We start from the raw sequence: 20,747 nt of genomic DNA, 5'->3' as shown, positions 1-20,747 counted from the left end.
ACACATTCAGAGACAAACTATGCCCAGAAACATCCGGAGACAAGCAACGCCCGGACAAGTCCAGTGACAAACTACGGCCAGACACGTCGGAGACAAACTCCATCTGGAGTCAAACATGGCCCAGACACGTCCAGATACAAACAATGCCCGGACACATCCAGAGACAAACTACGTCCGGACATATACTCTGTCTGGAGACAAACTCTGTCCGGACACATCCAGACACAAACACGGTCCAGACATAATCACCTCTGGGACACATCCGGAGAGAGGGGAGAGAGAGAGTACAGAGTATCCGGCTTATGATGTTGATATATATATATATATATATATATATATATGTAGAGAGTGGGGAGCGGGGATAGGGGAGAGGGGAGAGGGGAGCGGGGATAGGGGAGAGGGGAGAGGGGGAGAGAGAGAGAGAGAGAGAGAGAGAGAGAGAGAGAGAGAGAGAGAGAGAGAGAGAGAGAGAGAGAGAGAGAGAGAGAGAGAGAGAGAGAGAGAGAGAGAGAGAGAGAGAGAGAGAGAGAGAGAGAGAGAGAGAGAGAGAGAGAGAGAGAGAATGAATGTGGGAGAGTGCTTCTCTGTATTAGGCGGGGGCAGAGCGAGGATGGGACAGGGAGTGGGGTGGGTGAGGGGAGTTATTAGGGAGAAAATGTTATGCTTTCTGAACACACACACACACACACACACACACACACACACACACACACACACACACACACACACACACACACACACACACACACACACACACACACACACACACACACACACACACACACACACACACACACACACACTGTATTAGTGCATGGCCGATATCAGGCAATTCTTCAGGAACCGGCAGACTGGTGTCAGTGTGATTACCGACTACAGCACGTACTGTATACAACGCAAAAATCCTTGAGTAGCTTTCACTCTTGTTTTGGGTGAATTTCAATAAACAAATTACAAAAACAACTTTGCATTATCGATGATTCAGGGAGATTTGCATAAACTTTAATCCTTATAAACAGCTGCCAAATGTCATGTAATGGATGGAAAAAAAATTGTCTGCAATTTAATAAACACGTTAATATGGCAAATGTCTCAGAAATATTTTGCTTTGAAACTCACAAAGAAAAACCATATAACCTTTGGAAATCATGTACCTCTCTCTATCGTGTCGCGACTACATCCCGATCGGGACATGAACCGTACTGCTATCGACTGTAGAGTGGTCGTCAAGTGGCTTAAGCACTCAAGCAAGCACTCTGATTATATGGTTGACAAGTAACGGCTAGCCAGGCTGTTTGCTGCATACCATAAAGGATCCCATGAACTTAAAAGCCAGTTTTCACCGTGCCCACAGTCATTGAAGAGGCGAAATGAATTCGTTCAAATAATGACTTTATCCACAAAGAGTTGCTGTTTAACATAGAACAACCCTGGAGACATCAGAAAGTTTCATCGACCGTGAAATATAAATTGCAGATAATCCACCATGTTGCCTGCTCATCTGTGCACGCGTCATGTGGTTCATCGGTTTGCTGTCCGTGCAAATGTTATAGCTTTATTTTAAAACGTCCGTTTTTCAACAGATTTGCTTTGATTCCTCGCAGGGCACCTCATGAAACCTCCAAAAATATCGACATAGATCTGGCAGACGCTATGGATAAGCATTCCCTCTGAGGGACAAAATATTAAGTCAAGCAGTGAATGCATTAAATGATGTAGCTGAATGAAGCTGCTTAATTTTGGCACATTCCTAAATCTTTTGCTCACTCAATATAATTCTCCAAACAGTAGAAAAAGATAAGTTTAATGCTTTGGAAATTTCACATTTTCTTGTGTTTATATTGAGAAGGAAGGAGAGATCACCATCACCCATTCACTCACAAGCCTTGCTTGCTTAAAGTAAATAGGTATATCAGCTTAGTTATAAGACTCATTATTTCCTTAAAATATCAGATTTCTGCACTTGTTTAGTCTGGATGATATCCGATCCTCAAAGCAAAATCATATTTCGATGATGTACTTCAATTAATCCATGAGAGTATATCGTGGAAAATTGCATCACATAATGCAGCGATTCACAGGTAGGATGAACAGGCATTCGATACTTGGAGTTTGTAGGGCGGAGTTGAGGACTTGGGGTCATTGGGGGAGTTGAGGACTTGGGGTCGGTGAAGGGGAGTTGAGAACTTGAGGTCGGGGTGGGAGTTGAGGACTTGGGGTCAGTGGGGGGGGAGGGGAGTTGAGGACTTGGGGTCGGTGTGAGGGGTGGAGTTGAGGACTTGGGGTGGGGGAGGTGAGTTGAGGATTTGGGGTGGGGGTGGTGAGTTGAGGACTTGGGGTTGGAGAGGTGAGTTGAGGACTTGGGGTTGGGATTTAGAGGGGTGAAGACTGGGGGTTGAGGACTTGGGGTCGGGGTGGGAGTTGAGGACTTGGGGTCGGGGTGGGAGTTGAGTACTTGGGGTCGGTGGGGGGGGAGTTGAGTGAGTACTTGGGGTGGGGGCGGTGAGTTGAGGATTTGGGGTGGGGCGGTGAGTTGAGGATTTGGGGTGGGGGCGGTGAGTTGAGGACTTGGGGTTGGAGAGGTGAGTTGAGGACTTGGGTTTGGGATATAGTGGGGTGAGGACTGGGGGTTGGGGGGGGGGTTGAGGACTAGAAGTCACGTTTTACATTATGCGAAATTTCCGTGGGTACCTGCAAGAAAATAAGGAACTTTGGTGCAGGAGGAGGTCATTCAGCCCATCATGCCTGTGCTACACCAACCCCAGACACCATCACCCATTCAATCACTAGCGACTTACAAGTCCAGTTATAAATTCAAATTTTGTTCTGTTATCAATTATTTCCCCATATTTTACTGTCCAGGTAGTACTTCTTCAAACAGGGTGATTGACAGTCCCAAAATTGGAATAATAAAAATGTCCACTCACATAGCACATTCAGGATGATGTTCGCAATGAAGGAGCCATGTATGTTTTTTGCCACACACTGGTACACAGCACTGCCACCGACCTTCACCTTCTTTAAGAATATTGCTTCGGGAGTCTTCATCTTCCTGTTATTATCTTTTGGTGTATCTAGTAAAAAAGAGGAGAAAATGAACTGTCAATTATTGGTATTCTAAAAACGATTCCAATTTTTACTGATTACATTCTATAATCAGTTCTACTGATATAGTTTCTTCACAATATGTTATCATTTGATGTTACAATGTCAATTTTTTCTCATCCCTGTGTGATCTTCACCACCTATCTTTATGTAAAATATCAGTCGAGTATTACTTTACTGTTACTTAATGGCAACAATTTTTTTCCATCTTTTTGCGGGGTATGCTAAAAAAAAGTTTTTGGCTCAAGTTTTTCAAGATCCGTTTGGCCAGGCCTGATGTTGGACTGAAGGTGGCAAGAAATTGACAGTTGTTTAGGGCAATGGCGATAACTTGTTTAGTTTTCAAAAAAGAAGACACTATGGGATACTCAATGTCCACCAACTAATGCTTGCAAATGAGACACAAAGGATGAGCATCCATCTGAAGGAAGGCACACTTTGTAATGCAACGCCATACCTGCAAAGCAACAATCCGTCATCAGTTAATCATTGGTCGGGAATCAAACCGAGACTAGACAGGTCAAAGATAAGTGTGCTACCTCGGCACCATCCCATCAAACAAAAATATGATCATTACAAGACTATTCAAGCAAATAAGTAACAATCTTATTTCTGCAGTTTTTAAAGCTGTCACGGAGGAGCTTGCACATCTATGCGAGATGTTGGACAAGAACATTAGGAGGCAACAGATAAAATAATGCAGGATATCGAATTTTAACCTGGAATCTCAACATCATAAGCCGTGTGCTGAGATGGAAAAGACAAACAGTCCACAGTTATTTTTAGCGAACGCTGCTCAGAGAGCTCGGTGTTGTTGTTGTTGTTCTTCTTCTTCTTCTTCTTCTTCTTCTTCTTGTCAAGACAAAACCTTAACCTCTAGGATCAGCTCTTGTATATACAAGATCTGGATCTCCTTAAATACTAAGCACATGTACACATCCTCGCATAGACGGTGCCTTTTGAGAGCGTCTGTCATGAACTATTAAATATATTCGGACATTTACTTTAAAGTTTCGAAAAGTTCACGTTACTATTTAAAGATTATTCCATTTATCGTATTGTAATTTCGTAAATACATTATTTATTTCGTAAATACACGATATATCGTAAATACGTTATGACGGGTCTCGCTATTGGCTTAATCAAAGCACGTGACGAAATACCGGAAGTTTTTATTTTATTTTGTTTTTTTTGCCGACAAAACCTTTAGGACGCTGCTCTTGGACACATTTGTCCTTGTTGTGTCAAGAATGGATGAAACAATCTATATTTTCCTTTTCCTTTGGCTACACATTTGGATACATGAACTTTCGTTCATTCTTCTTCAGCTGTAATCAGACATTTGCATGCTTAATCTGCATTCATTCTCCATCCAATATGATTCATTGAATCAGGCAAATTTACCATTCATGTACAAGATACGAGTATATATTTTGGGAAATTTTGGCCATACAAACATGGACATGAAGACGAACATACGCAACACATGAGACTGTTAGACAAGACAAACACAGCCAATGAGCTTGTGGAAAATGCCATCATTTCCCAGGTACGCTGGGTACCAGTGACTAACAACAATGGCATCACTAATCTCACTGCACACAGTGAGGCATATCCTAAAGAAGAATTTCCTCCTCTCCATGGATGACAATCTATGGGGATTGTCCATGTTCTTATTATTCTCAATGCTGAACATGAAGGAAAGAATCAGCATGTACCATTTTAAAGTCTTTGGTAAGACTTGGCCAAAGTTTGACCCGCAGACCTCCTAGACTCAGAGTGGATGTTCTAACCATTACACCACTGAGTCTGGCTAAATCTTTAATCTTGATTTCCATTGACACACTTACAGTCTCCATCCTCTTCCCCTCTGCTTAAATACCTACATCATATCTCACAACCCCTCCGCTCCTTACATGCCCTGCACATCATTCCCAAACCACCATCTACTTCTTTTACATCCCGGATAAGCATCCCCAATCTCCCCCTCCCTCCCATACCCTAAATGATATTCCCCAACTCCCTCCTCCTCCTACATATATGCATATATGCTCCTCCAACTCCTCCCCCTCGCATACACCCTGCATAGCATACCCCAACCCATATCCATCCTACATTGGCCTGAATAAGCACCCACAAATCTCCTCATCCTCCACCTCCGACCTCTGCATTATATGCCATGCATAAGCATCCAAATCCTTCCTTCCCCCTCCCCTAATTATATGCTTTGCTTTGAAGCTTCCAACCCCTCCCCTTTCTTAATTTCCCTGCATTGCATCCCCAAATACCACCCCTTCTACATCCTGCACAACTTTCAAAATCACTCCCTCTTCCTTCTAAACATCAAGCAGAAGCATCCACAAAGCTCCCCATCCCCATCTTCCCTTCCTCCCTTCTCATTTGACACAATGCATGGCACTCTCCAAATCCTCCCCATTCCTCTACACCCTGCATAAGCATCCCTCCACACCACTCAACCTCCCTTTCCCAAACCCAAACATGCAATCATATAAAATTATGCAAATGCTTGTATGAATACTAAATCTTTTCTCCTTTGTTTTTTTTCCACCACCATATTCCAACAATATTGCAGAATATAACTGCTCCATTCTGCAGATCACATTAATGATCTACACCCCTTCTGGGACATGCTTTCAGCACACTCGAAATCAGGAGACTCATTGGTACACAATGAAGCAGCAGTATTTCACACGATGTCCCAGTTTGATCAATGTCGTGCAAGCGATATCAAAGTACAACAAGACGTTACCTTTAAAAGGAACCCCATTGATCATCCAGGAAATGTCAGGCTTTGGGTGCCCATTCGCTGGACAATAGAGGACAGCTTGTTGATGTGGAGAAACTAGTTTGTCCTGGATAGGTTCAGTTAGGTATGGTGCCGCTGTGGGTTAGAGAGGATGGTTGCGTGAGCTGAGAACCTGAGACCTGTTCATTTTTTTATTCACGTTACCAACCTGATAAGCAACTCAATAATTCCTGATGTGAGGATAATCAAGTTGAATGCAACACCTTTTTCAACCACATCACCAGTTCATTACAAAGGCACAAGTTTTGTGTGTATGTGTGGATACAGTGAGTTCAGCTGTAGCTTCTGTGATGTTTTGGACTTTTGGTGTCATTGAAGCAATTCTTCCCTGATTTTAAAACAGGTATCTAGTTGGAGGTAACAGCTATCTGGGCTGTATTTTATGCAGCTGAGTCCAGGTGTCTTGCCAAGAAGATTACAAGAACATAACAGACAAATTCATTAATCTGTATGCAGCACATTGCTGATAGTTCCATCATCTCTCGGGGATGTGTCTATGCCACTGATGTATTTCCCTTGTAGGTTAGTGTTTGGAAATTGTAGCTTGACTGGGGTGCCACAATTCACTACACATGGTTGAAAGACACCGTGGGATCTTTAACATCGATCAGCAATAATACCAGAAAAACTGTACACCCGCCTTAACTTCTATCCGTCGAAGGATAACGTAATTTGAGAGTCAAATTTGAGAGCACTGTCTGTAAAGCACCAACGCAACCGTTTATAGTCGGGTCGGTAATCAAACTCAGACTCGACATCTCAAAGGTAAAGTGTGCTTCTATCTTTGCACAAAATAAAAGACCAAAAAAAACCAATGAGGTGGGGGTTTCATGTATAGTGTAACGTGTTGCATGAGGTGCACATGGAGGAAGAAAATTAAAGGACTGACAAAAGTACCTAAAACCAAGATGTCCAAAGTGTGAATGGTAGTGCATGTGGAGCATGTGGAGCTCACCTTCCACCATGAGATTGAATATGTGCTTTTGCTTCCCATAGTCGTTACTGGCAGTGCACTCGTACTGGCCCACGTCCCTCAACTCGACCGGAGAAATTCTCAGTGTCTTGTTGTAGTTTTCAAGAAACATGCGCTTTCGAGGCAAGGGGCGGCTTTCTTTATGCCAGGTGATCTTTGGAGTTGGTCTGAGTGGCAATGAATGAGAGAGACAAAAAATAATAATGGACAAATGCAAATCTTGGTTTGTTCGATGGGCACGACATTGGTGCAACTATATCGGAAGGAAGGATACATTTGACATATTTCAGTCAATAAGATGTCAAAAGTGCATTTGTCTGCTTGGCCTGCAAGCAGCACTACCATATTAAAGTACCGCCCAATGATTTACTGGCAACCCACCCTTGTCGATATTTTGCTCACGCAGACAACCGATAACAAAAGTTAACTCATAAAGCAACAGTTTTACGATGCAATCCATAATATGAAGGGGTTCAAAAAGCTCTCAGAATGAGATATTCGTGATGATCCGATTAACGACAGTTTTATTTTGTTTTTCAACTTTTATACAGACAAGTTGGGTCACTCGATCAAGATTGGGTTATTTAGACTTTCGCAAAGCTATTGTTGTTAGGGAAGTTGATGTCATAAATAAGCAAAGGGAAACACACCAAGAACAAGGTAGAGGGACACTTGGAAAGACTAGAGGGGCATTCAGTAGAGCGCAAACCTCCGCCACGTAATGCCTGATCCACGAGAACATATCGGGTCCAATACGTTTTTGAAATATCATGCTGTACAGCACGATATCATTATTGGCCCTATCTCTCACTGGTGAAGAATCACTTTAAAAATTAAACAATTCTCATATCCAGATCCGGATTCGGATAATCACCAAAATTGAATCAATTCGTCCTTGTCACACACCCAACCTGTCCACAAAATTTCATCCAGTCCACCAGTTTTCGAGATATCCTGTACATAAACAAACAAACGAACGGACAGACAGAAAGGGGTGAAAACATAAACTCCTTCACCGTCAGTGGCATTGGTAATAATGGGCGATGGGAAGAAATAACCACAAAAAAACATCTGAGCCAAGAAAGGATGTTCTACACCTGCAGCAAAATGACCACAGGGTGCAACACGCAATGATGAGCCAAATAGCCTCCTCATTTCACTGTGTTCGGACGAGAGGATCGTGCAACCTCTCATGGTACTCAATGTAGCCAAGCGGAGACTGTGGGCCCTTTGTACATTAATTTCCATTCTGCAAATGGAATATTCATATTTAAATGCAATGGATTTGCTTCCCAAACTGAGCGTCGCCATTCTAATGTGCATGGGTAGTCCAAACGCCATCCCTCGATCCCTGCTCAAGGGGACAACCGACGAATGAAACTTGATTGGCCACAGTGCCATGTTTTCTTATTTTTACATCAATTTGATGAATAAATGAAAGTTGCTTTTACTTGTGTGATGACCTTCGTGTGCGAATATAATGTGGAACAGGAAATTTCGGGAAAATTGGCCCAGGGGGTTTGGAAACGTATCAAAAACAAGCGGACTCGCACATAATACATATATTAAGGGAATATTTTAATTTCCAACCATATCTACCTTGCAAATAAAAAAAAGCTTTGGCATTTCTGACTGTCGTGAGCATTTCGTTCTGAGAACATTTTGAATGCACGACAAGTGCCATTTTGAAACAAGTGCCATTCTTGCAATTTTCAATGCCATGAGGTGTAACAGCTGTCATGACAGATCTGTTAATCAGAACAAAGAAAAGACGCAATGAGAAAGAAAATAATTATGCTAATGTAATTAAGATTGTAAAGAGGAACACTATGTTATGGAACAAGGAGAGAAAGGTTCAGGAGGTCAGATTGAAAATGAGCTCGAACGTTAGCATCTGGCAGATCTCAAAACAAACATATTTGGTTTCAGTCTTGTGGGAGGTTTCAAGGTGACCTCCACCTACCTAAAAAGGCTGAGATGAACTGCAGAGTAGCAATTGGCTCACGGTGAAGCAAAGCCTGCAAGATCAGATGAATAGCCCTACAACAGCCAAATTATCCAGGTTGGCATTGCTGTGATGCGGCAACACTCAACGGTTTGGAAGTTTTTTTTTTAACAATCATCACATAAGGATGGTCTGAGATATGTAAAGATTCCCTACTCATGGTTGTACATATATTTCAACTCACAGGCACCACCCAGGCATCAATTATTTACAAAATTCTCTGTTATGTACCAACTTTTCACTGGAAAAGCCCACTTCAGCAGCATTTGCCTTTCATAAGGCACTCAGTGTGAATAACTGATTATGACCTTCCAGTAAGCCTGGTGTTGGCTCAGTGGTTAGGGTGGCTGGTTTGGGATCTGAGGGTCCTGAGTTTGAGCCCTATTTTCTGCTGAATTAACACCAGGTAGGTTTACTCAGCCTGTCATCCTTCTGAGGTTGGTGAAATGAGCATCAGTGGCATAGCTGTGCCCCAACAAAATGATAGCTACCTGGCAGCCAATTTGCCATATGCAAGAAGATCTTCCAGTAATGTTCATCTGTGCTGTCAAGGAGTGCCACCCAGTGGACTGTACTAGCAGTACAACTTTTGGAGCGGTAAATGGGGTTGAATTTTCATTTTGGAGTGGTAAATAAGCCTGGTGTTGGCTTAGTAGTTAGGGTGGCGGCTTGGGATCCTATGGTCCTGAGTTCAAGCCCCGTTGGCCGCTGAATTAATATACACCAGGAGGTTGACTCAGCCTGTCATCCTTCCGAGGTCGGCAAAATGAGTACCAGTGTACTGGTAAGGGGGACACTGCATCAGCGGCATAGCCGCGTCCCAAGCAATGATGCAACCAGCAGCCACAGGCTGCACTCGACACAGAGAGAGTGGTAAATGAAGTGGTAAATTATGTTTGGCTACACAAAAAGAAACAGAAAGCTGCTGTTGAATTATCATTGCAATTGGTGGAACACTGGAAGCTCATCTCAAAATCCATCCCAAACATTAACTTATCTGGGGGTTCAATGACATGTTCATGCACCCATTCCTTCCCCCACCTTTAATTTACCTTCTCCCTTCCTTTTACATTCCTCAATATATTTTTCTTGGTTAATCTCCTTTCATCCTTCACTGCATATGAAATATGAATATGATCCAAAAGCCAACGAAGGCATTTAAAAACAGTCGAGTCAACACTTGCTATGTTGGTCAGTTTAGCATCCTCATCTGAACTAATGGCTGATAATACGAGTATAATATGAGAAATCAAAGTTCAAATCCCATATACCACAAGTGCTCGTCCATGATCTACTTTCTTCTGTTCTAGTAATTTCTGTAAAAGTACATTGATGTTTCCTAATGTCCTTGTCCTGCCTACATTGTATGTACAACCTCCACCATGAACCTGACCTTAATACAAATAAAAAGGACGCCAAACAGCAAAGTCACTGGATTCAATTACCGTCGAATTTTTTTTTAAGCTTTTATTGAGCGGATTTTAACTGCTATGACTGCCATGTGCTATCTTACATCAACGTACAATGTGTAAAAACGTACAAAGTGTGTCGGTGTTTGTATGTGATTACAAACGTGTCTCAGAAACTCTGCTACATGTATGGGTATGGTGGTATGAAGGGGGATCAGTATGTTCGTAGCCTGATTGCTAAGTGACAACTTCACAAAACTGTGCTCATATCGACCTCACTCACCATTATTAGTCATAGTTTGATACCAGGCTGAAGGCATAATATTAACCACCACAACTAGCACCACTAACCAGTGCCGGATTAAGCCTCGGCTGGCCCTAAGGCACATTTTGAAATTTTAGAGAATGGCCTGAAAAATTAAAATTAGATCTCGGGCTCATGGAAATGGACCCCAGACAAAAGATGAACTGATTCAAGAACAAAATATTTAATACAAAAAAAGACAAATATTTAATGTGAAAAGAATATTTGGCTGGCCCTAAGGCACATGCACTATCTGCCTAATGGTTAATCCAGCACTGCCACTAACCTACCCAGCCCTATATTGTTATGGAAAGGATATGCTGTGGCTAGGGGGGGAAGGCTGTAACTGAAGGCAGATTATGGAAAGGCCTCAAAATGTTTTAGGTAGGCTAATCAGATATTTTGCAAGGCTTGAAAAATCTAAGCTTGAAAATACAGCTCATATATATTTTGGAATAAATATCTCTCATTTGTTTAGAACAAAATAAGACTAGAATATACTTTATTGGTGATACAAAGCAAAAAGCAAAATATATTCATAGGCTCTGTAATTTTAGGTCGAACTGGTCAAAAAATTTGGGAACAACTTCCCCATGGGTAAGGCAATTGTTTAAGTGTTTGTTTTGTGAAGCTTTGTAAAATGAATACAAAACTGCTTTAATCTTTCTAATAATCATTGACACCCTGTGAACACTATCAGTTAATCTATGGAGTTCACATTATGTAATTTGAATCTTTGTCCCTCCACCCACAATACATCCACAAAACTTCTCACCTTCAAATACCATCCAATGCTTGTCCCTGAGGTTTCCACGTGCAGTACAAAATAACCCACAATGTTCTTGCACCAAATAGTAAGCGAGCTACAGTATCACTGGTATCACTAATGAATAATGTGTGTGTATTTACAAAAGTCTGTCAACTTCAGTCAAACCTGGCCAGCCGGTTTGTGAAATGGGGTCAAAAAGATTACACAACCGACCTCACTGGAGGGTGGAAATAATTGGGACAATTACAGAAGTGGTAGCTAGATTATTGAAATATTTCTCATTGGTTTACATGAGCCTGGTGTTGGCTTAATGGTTGAGGTGCCTGGCCCTTGTTGTTCTGTTGAAATAACAGCAGGTGGGGTGACTCGGCCTGTCATCCTTCCAAGATTGGCAAAATGAGCAAGAGCTTACTGGTACCAGAGGCACTGCATCAGCAGCACAGCTGTGCTTCCAGAAAATGATGCAACCAGCAGCTACAAGCTGCATATAAAACATCATTGGTTTACATAGTTTTCGAAACGATATTTTCAAACTTTTCATGAACTTAATTTCATGAAAATTTCCAAATTCCAGGCTGACTGCATGTCTCAAATATTCCAGTTGAAAACAATGATTGTCAATTTTATTGATGCATATTTGCCTCAATGCATAGTTTGTCAATTTCCACTCTTTAAATGTCTAAAATCGAAGCTCACTGCAAATCTCAAAATTTTATTCCAATTTCACCAATTTTTGGAACTGCCTTCCTGAGGCTGTTCAATCCACTCTTATATCCATGCGAGGATTAGAGCAGGCAGCTGACTACCATCTAACGTGATTTCCCATTTACCATCCGTACCTATAATATTTTCTAACTCCATTAACCATCACTAACCTAACCCAAGTCTCTTACTTGCACAGGTTACCATTTCTTCCTCCTCCTCTCCCTCCACATTACCTGGTAAATCATTTCGACTTTAGACTAATTTTATTGATCAGGTAAGAACATGGCAATCACCTTTCCAATCATGTTGTGCAATAAATGTGCAGTAAAGAAATAAACAATGAGCAATAAATCCACTCCATGTGGCAATTGAATACCTTTGATGAAAGCACTGACATCTACTTCCATGAACCATTTAAGTAATCCTTTACAAAGCAACTGTCACATGACATAATATGAGAACAGCACTTGGCAGAGTGCATACCTGTCCACCAAGTTTCATTCGTATCTGTCCATAACTTTTTCGGATAATGCGATATATATATATATATATATATATATATATATATATATATATATATATATATATATATATATATATATATATATATATATATATATATATATATATATATATATATATATATATATATATATATATATATATATATATATATATATGTGTATATATATATATATGAGAATATATATATATATATAAATATATATATATATATATAAAAATATATACATATAAATATACATATATATATATATATATAATCATATATATATATATATATATATATATATATATATATATATATACATACATACAGTATATACACCTGCATCTTTTTCTTATAATATATATATATATATATATATATATATATATATATATATATATATATATATATATATATATATATTACATACAGTATATACACATGCATAGTTTTTAATAATATATATATATATATATATATATATATATATATATATATATATATATATAAATATAAATATATATATATATATATATATATATATATATATATATATATATATATATATATATATATATATATATATATATATATATATATACATACACATATATAAATACATATATATATATATATATATATATATATATATATATACATACACATATATATATATATATATATATATATATATATATATATGTATATATACAGTATATACACTTGGATCGTTTTTTTATAATATATATATAAAAAAATACATATATATTATTGATTACGTCTATCGACATAGACATAATTTTTTATATATATATATATATATATATATATATATATATATATATATATATATATATATATATATATATATACATACATACACACACACACACGTAGTCGTCGAGTTACGACCTATGCGACTTACGACTGTTCGACTTTACGACTGTCAAAAAATTTCATTATCCCAAGATTCAAATCTGAATTCACACCCATATCCTGCAACTTCTCCATCAATAAATGAATCTGAATGGTTTAAAAAAACTGATGAAAAATCTACAAACAAAACCCGTGCAGAAGATGTTGCTCTCCCAAGGTGTTCATACACTTTGTGTAGCAAAGTTATAACTGCATCTTCAACACCTTTCTGTTCCCAATAAGCGAATTAAAAATGATCTGTACATTCCTTCGTTTGCTCCACAAAAATGTTTCTCACAATCCTTTCCAAATATTGAATGGGTATAGTAGTTAATGCGACAAGTCTATACTCTATACTCCAAATCATTAAAATTAATCCGTTTAGGTATTTTAGCTACAGGTACAATGACAGAAGTCTTCCACACTTTGGAACTACTTGAGAGTGCAATGACCAGTGAATCAGTTAATGGAATACTAAAGCCAATTCCCGATACCATTCCTTGAGAATAAATTCAGACAGGCCATCCAGCCCAGCAGCCTTACCAGATTAAATATTCTTTAAAGATCTTTCAACTGCAGAATGACTAAGTTCAATCCCTTCCTCGTTCCTCGCAGAGTCTCTCATATATCCTGATAAATTATCCATAACTAGTATAAAATCATACATTCATCAAATCGAACAAGGAATTCATTCAAATCATTAGCAAGAGTTAACATATTATCAAATTTGATGCCAGGATGGTTTTCTTGTCATAACCTGTCATTTTATTCATACCGTTCAACATTTCCTTATCCTTCCCTCATCTAAATTTCTGTTCAATCTTATTTGCATATTATTTCTTACTGCGAGCAAACAATTTTTTTTAATCTCCTTTTGTAATCTTTTCATTTCCAACAAATCATCTTTTCTAAAAGCAACTTGTTCATGCAAAATAATCCAAAGGACTTTTTTCACCCAGGGTTTATTATTTAGATACATTCATTTTATACGTAGGAACGTAAAACATAGGAACATATAGGAACGTAAAGGAACGTAACATTCATGGCAGGAATGTATATACATACATATATATATATATATATATATATATATATATATATATATATATATATATATATACAAATATATATATATATGTATACAAATATCTATATATACATACATATATTATTTGGATACAGTCAATTTATACAGAAACATTTTATACATCAAGTATATATATATATATATATATATATATATATATATATATATATATATATATATATATATATATATATATATATATATTGTTGTTACAAGCCGGGGGTCAGCCGCCAACCGACCGCTCTGAACGGAGCCGCAAGTCGAGTCAGCCCGACCAATCGCCCGGAATATAGATCGCCGCCCGGATAACTCCGAGCGACGGGTCCTTGTACAAGAACCGAAATACGCCAATCGGCAGATCACGTGGGGTAGGGTCGATTGCCAATCTTCAATGTACCTAAATACCCACGTGATACAACTACCGGGGTATTCCACCCTCGACGGATCTCGTATGGAACAAACCGCCGAGGAAAGCCTGTCCGTGGGAGATTCCGAGCGGCGTAATCGCCGAGAACCGTCGGTCCAAATGTCCCCCTATTACGGCAAACCAACGGCTAACTCCCAACACACGAAATGTTCAGTCAATGAGGGAATGGACGAAACGAGCAGGTTTACATTTACACAAGGACATTTATTATAATGAAACACGTATGCAATTAAATAAGGCAAAACACGTATGCAATAATACAAACAAGCAACAAAAGCACGACAAAAGAACTACAACCATCGATAAGCAATTATTAATGTACAGTCACACTTACACAGTTTTACTTACCGGACTCGGCGCCACAACATTCATTCAAAAGAAAAGTAGGAAAAAGACCCCATCAAAGGCAATGGGGGTCCCACTGGACCTCTTGGGTCTTTATGGCATGGGACTTGGCAGAACGAACGAGTCCCACGAGACCGTTGCAGGTTACCTGCACCCTCATGGTGTCTGGCTTGGGCGACCCGCGACGTCCCGTCCCCACAGCAGCTAGCGTAGCCGCGGTCGAGCTCGGGCCTTCCGTGTGGCAGGCGAGCTCTCTCCACACGAACGCGCGGTATGCGCGACACAGCAGGCAAGGCTGCGCCTCCAGCTTGCATCTCCTTTGTGACGCCCGGACTTCCACGCAGCTCCTTGGCTTCTGGCTTCCTCCTGACTCCCCCAACTGCCGAAGCAAAAAGTTTATTCCTCCCACGGGACTCAGCACACGAACTCTGCCACGGGACTCCCACGTACTCAGCCCTACCACGGGACTCCCACGGGACTCTTTTTACGGGACTTTCACGAACTCAGCCCACAAACTCTTTTGGGACTCTCTCGGGACAAAGAAAAGATGTCCTCTTTATCCTTTGCACCCTCCTTCCCCGCACCCGGCGTGACTCATGCCCTCGTGATCAACCCCCCCCCCCCACTCAACCACGGGTGGGAGGGAGTTGTTGACGTCACCGCAGGGTTCTTCTTCCTCTTCGCAAAAGAGGGGGAGGGACGTCTCCATTGTTTGCTCCCTAACTATTAAATCGATCCACAGCGCATCTAATCGATTTCAAAACATTTAAACAATGGAAGGTGAGCTATCTCGGGAACATGCACTTATCGACATAGCTGACTCAGGGAACCTGTATGTTGTGTGCGATTGAATTCCAAATTCGTAACAATATTGTTGTGAATTCGCGCTCGCCGGTGTGCGAACGGCCGCGTAGCTCGAATCGCGGCACGTCACCCACCGGACGGACAATTCTGTCGTGACCCTCGCAGAACAACGCCGGGAGCTAGTCACGGGTGGGGGTTTAACCCCACCACGACCGTGCCAATTGCCCACCCGTGCAGGATAGGGTTGCTCGCCAAATTCGATCCACCTAAGTACCGGCGCGAATGGTCGACCGGGCGATCGTACCTCGCCGCAGGTCGACTCCGGACACGAGCCGCTTGGGCGGCCCATTCCATACTATCGGGATAACCGAGCGGTGTTATCGTCGACCTCGACGGTTCAGATTATTTACCGGGATGTTTTGCACCTCTATACAACGGGTTTGGGCTAACTACACATGTACTTTGAGATATCTCACCTACGGGCCCTTTATGGTGTAATGCGAATTTCCACAGCCGTAACAATATATATATATATATATATATATATATATATATATATATATATATATATATATATATATATATATATATATATATATATATACGTAGGAATGTAGAATGTTTTCCCCATTGAAAGAACATATATCCTGCGTATAGAAAAGGAACGAAGGAATGAGGAACTCACAGCTTGGCATAGGAATGTTGGATGGTAGGAATGTAAGGAACTATTCCTTTAGGAATGTAGGATATCGTTGGAACGTAAACGTAGGAATGTAGGAACATATATAGGAACGTATCAAGGAACAGAAACAAGAACCTGAGGAACACTCAGGAATGTATATCCTCCCAGGAGTCAGGAAAATCATAACATAGCATGCCCCTAGGAACGTATAAGGAACGTAGGAACATATTATATAACCCTAACCCTAACAACCAATTCTGACATCTCAGAAACTTATAGGAACATATAAAGGAACAACGGACTGAATGTCGGGGTCTAACAACCAGAAACTACTTCTGTCACCTCATCCAATGATCATGATATAAAAATACCTCCCAATCTGTACATTCAAAACAAGCCCTCAATATGTCTGTGCTATCCTCCGACCAATCCCAGGTCATCCTAAATATTGAATTAGCTTGTTTTAATTTTTGAATATATTTTGGCAGTAATTGAATCGTAATGTGATCTGACGTACCCAGTCCTGCTTCCTTGATGGTTTTCCCTGCTTTCTTTATGAATACTTGCAGAGCATTTATCTGGCACATTCACATTGATGAAAATTAGAAAGTATAGTGTAACCTCACATTGATTAAAATCCCCCATAATTAACTCCACAGCTTCAGAAGAGCCTGTTTCTAAATCTTGAATGATCTCATGAATTTTCATATCAGCAACATTCACATCAGATGATGGACTCATCTGCACAACTGTAACAAATAACTGCGTGAATTCCCTTGCCAAATAAAAGGGGTGGAGAAGCAACTGTCAACAGCTCCATAAGTAAAGAGCAATACTGATATGTTAGATACATTCGCATGATGATAAAACATCAGCAATATTCACATATATACAAACTCCTCTGCCACCGATTTTTCCCAAGTCTAAGCTTCTGCCGAAATGTACATCGTATGTAAAATCGTCCATTTGACGAAGCTCAGAAGGATCTCTATCAGATTTAAATCCTGTCTCCAAAAACACATCAATCACCGATCACGACGTTCACCTCTAAACTTTGAACACATTTTCAATTCATCCAAATTGTTCATCAGTAAATGAGTACGTTTTAACAAAAATAATGGAATACATATATTGTTTGGTTCATTTTCCTCCTCTTTCACCACTTATGAACACTACCTTTTCTCACCTGCTTCCCACAACTCAATTCGACAGGTATGACATAATCAGGCTTTCCATGAGCATTTAGATGCTCATCTTGCACCCAAAACCATTAACATGTCATGCTCATACATGATACATGAAAAAACTCCAGCTCCCAATACTTATTCAACATTTATATTATCACAAACAACTCAGCTATAACACAAAAACACAGATTTCCAGAATTTATACACAAAATAAAAATATGACACAAAATGTCCGAGTGGTCACTCCAGAACAGTGCCCATCAACTACAACATCCTTCTGCTTTTCAGCTCAACTTCCAATGGGAGTCCTTACCCTAAAGGCCCGGTCACACCTTGACGTTTTAGCCAACGTATGCCGATTTTTGATTTTTTTTTCTAAAACGCTGGCACACGTTGAATACGTCAGGGGTAAGTTTTGATAAAATTGAGAGCACGCTGAAAAACACTGCCATACATCGTTGTACGCTGGCTTTAAACGTTGTACTTTTTGGTTGTCCTCAAATTTTTTTCATGCTTGAAATTTCACGACGTATGCCGGCGTATGACTCACACGTTCCGCTACGCTGGCCACAAGTTGTATGCACGGTCTGCGATCGTTGACAGACGTCAACACATGCTACTTGTAAGTTAGTCATAAGTTGAGACACGCCGAGGTAATGTTTAGCGTACCCGGAACTTATTTCTAACCGATGATTAACGTGTTGCTGGCACGTTACGCGATCGTTGCCACACATCGACAGACGTTACTTTTAAGTTACTCATAGGCTGAAAGACGTCGGTATAATGGATCGTCCTTGCGTCAGCGTCCACGGCCACGGCCAGGACACTTATTTGCAACATTCTTCAAACTTTTCTTCGGCATGACGAGGATGTTCACACTTCGATGTCAAGCTTGGCTATGATTCCAATTGTCCATCGGCAGCGTCTATTTAAAATAGTCGAGTTTGAGCGTTTTAACACGTTCAGAAGAAACGCTTCAAATTTCAAAACCCCAGCGTCAAAAAACAAAGGCGAGTGACAGCAATTTAAATCGTTCATTGTAAACAATGAAAATAGCTGAGTGGTACCGTTTAAAAGTCGTTGAGTGCAAAAAAAAAATCCAATTGTTGAGCGCAAGCGTCTACTTTCAATCGTGGAGATGCAGCCATTTAAATCGTTGAGTGGCAGCCTATGAATAGCAAACCCTACGTCACCGGCAAAGATAAACTGCCACACAATATGGATAAGTTAGGCTATCGTTGGGCATAGTTTGTGAACGCCGGCTTCACGATAATTATTCGTTGGTATATCGTATCTATAAGTAATCAAAGTGCTCTATGCACATTATTAGTTCATTGTGCATTTGTCCAACCCATTATGAATAGACCTTAATCATAAAAACAAGCTATAGCTCATTGTTGAAAAAGCCCCATAAAAAATTAGCCGCGAAGAACTTCGAACAATGGTGAAAAGATGTCTCCTACCCGTGGACACGCGGACGCAAGGACGATCCATCATAACCCACACCCTCCCCCTCACACTCACCTACTACTGCCAACATGAACAAACTACTACTAATACTAATACTGATACTGATACTGTTACTGCTGACATGGACATCGACTCAAAAAGGTCTCGAAAACACTGTTGGGTTCCCCTTTTATGAGCAGCATTTTTATATACCAATTCCCAAAACCGCTGGGAACACGTCTTTATATGGCAGTTGTAAGTTAGAAACACGTTCATTTTTTTTTTTTTGTCGACCGGAAGACGTCATTGGAATACGTCTACATACGTCGATGTGTGTTGGGACTACGTAAAGAATTGGTTCAAAGCACGTCAAACACAAGTTAGAAATAAGTTTTGCGTAAAAAAGACATTAACGCGACGTGTTTCGACTTATGAGTAGCTTATAAGTAGCCTTTGTGGACGCGTGTAAGCGTCCACATATCGTGTGTAAAACTTATCCCCATCGCATGCGGAACGTGTGTCATACGCCGAGTACGTCCAAAAATTTTGAACATGTTTAAAATTTCTTGACGTACTCTACTTACTACGACGTATGATAGCGTACTTTAGCATTCTACTCACGTATACCAAACTTACTCATACCGTATTTGACGTGCCCCAACGTTTTAGACACATTTTTTTTAGGTTGGCATACGCTGGCAAGATCGCCAAGGTGTGACCGCGATGTTGACACTTCCATTTCTACGGCAGTTATGATTCGAATCGTTGTGCGTCAGCCTTTTAATAGGCTACGTCACGACATCGTCGGCGATGCTTGCAACGCGCTATGCCTAAGTTAGACTATCGTTGGGCATCGGTTGTGTAGGCCGACAACAGGTTCAGCATTCGTTGGTATAAGTTATCTATAACACAACGAAACGTTCTGTGTCCGTTACCAATGCGTTATACATAAGACCAAGTCGCTATGAATACGTCCGAATCTTTAAAAAAAAAACATCAAAAGTTCAACGTAAGCCATCGTTTTACATACATTTTAATATGTTGCCATCGCTGGCTAAAACGTCAAGGTGTGACCGGGCCTTAACACCTTTCCCATCCTGCCAGCTAATTGGGCAAGTCCCTGTCAAGGTCCACCAATTCCAACGATGTACGTGCCTGGTGCTTCTCACACCTAAGTTGTCTTCACCAGTTGCCCCTGTTCTTGCCATGACCATTCAGATGGCCTCACAACCATGGCTTGTAAAAT

General features: G+C 40.3%; 1 protein-coding gene across 9 annotated transcripts in view; it reads right to left on the bottom strand.

The window, feature by feature from the left end:
• The window catches only part of LOC147014221 (neuronal cell adhesion molecule-like), a 395,545-nt gene that overhangs the window by 191,080 nt on the left and 183,718 nt on the right, over window positions 1-20,747 (bottom strand). For all 9 annotated transcript variants that reach the window (XM_085851995.1, XM_085851996.1, XM_085851991.1 and 6 more), the window contains 3 exons: window positions 6,888-7,072; window positions 5,876-6,007; window positions 2,928-3,074 (listed from right to left, as the gene is read on the bottom strand). In XM_085851995.1, coding sequence (XP_085708121.1) covers window positions 2,928-3,074; window positions 5,876-6,007; window positions 6,888-7,072 — 464 coding nt within the window. The remainder of the gene's footprint in view (window positions 1-2,927; window positions 3,075-5,875; window positions 6,008-6,887; window positions 7,073-20,747) is intronic.

Source organism: Eptatretus burgeri, chromosome 13 (assembly GCF_056783735.1).
Source record: "Eptatretus burgeri isolate ZD-2024b chromosome 13, Ebu_testis_v1, whole genome shotgun sequence".
Taxonomy (NCBI): domain Eukaryota; kingdom Metazoa; phylum Chordata; class Myxini; order Myxiniformes; family Myxinidae; genus Eptatretus; species Eptatretus burgeri.
This window is presented reverse-complemented; position numbering and strand designations above follow the sequence as displayed.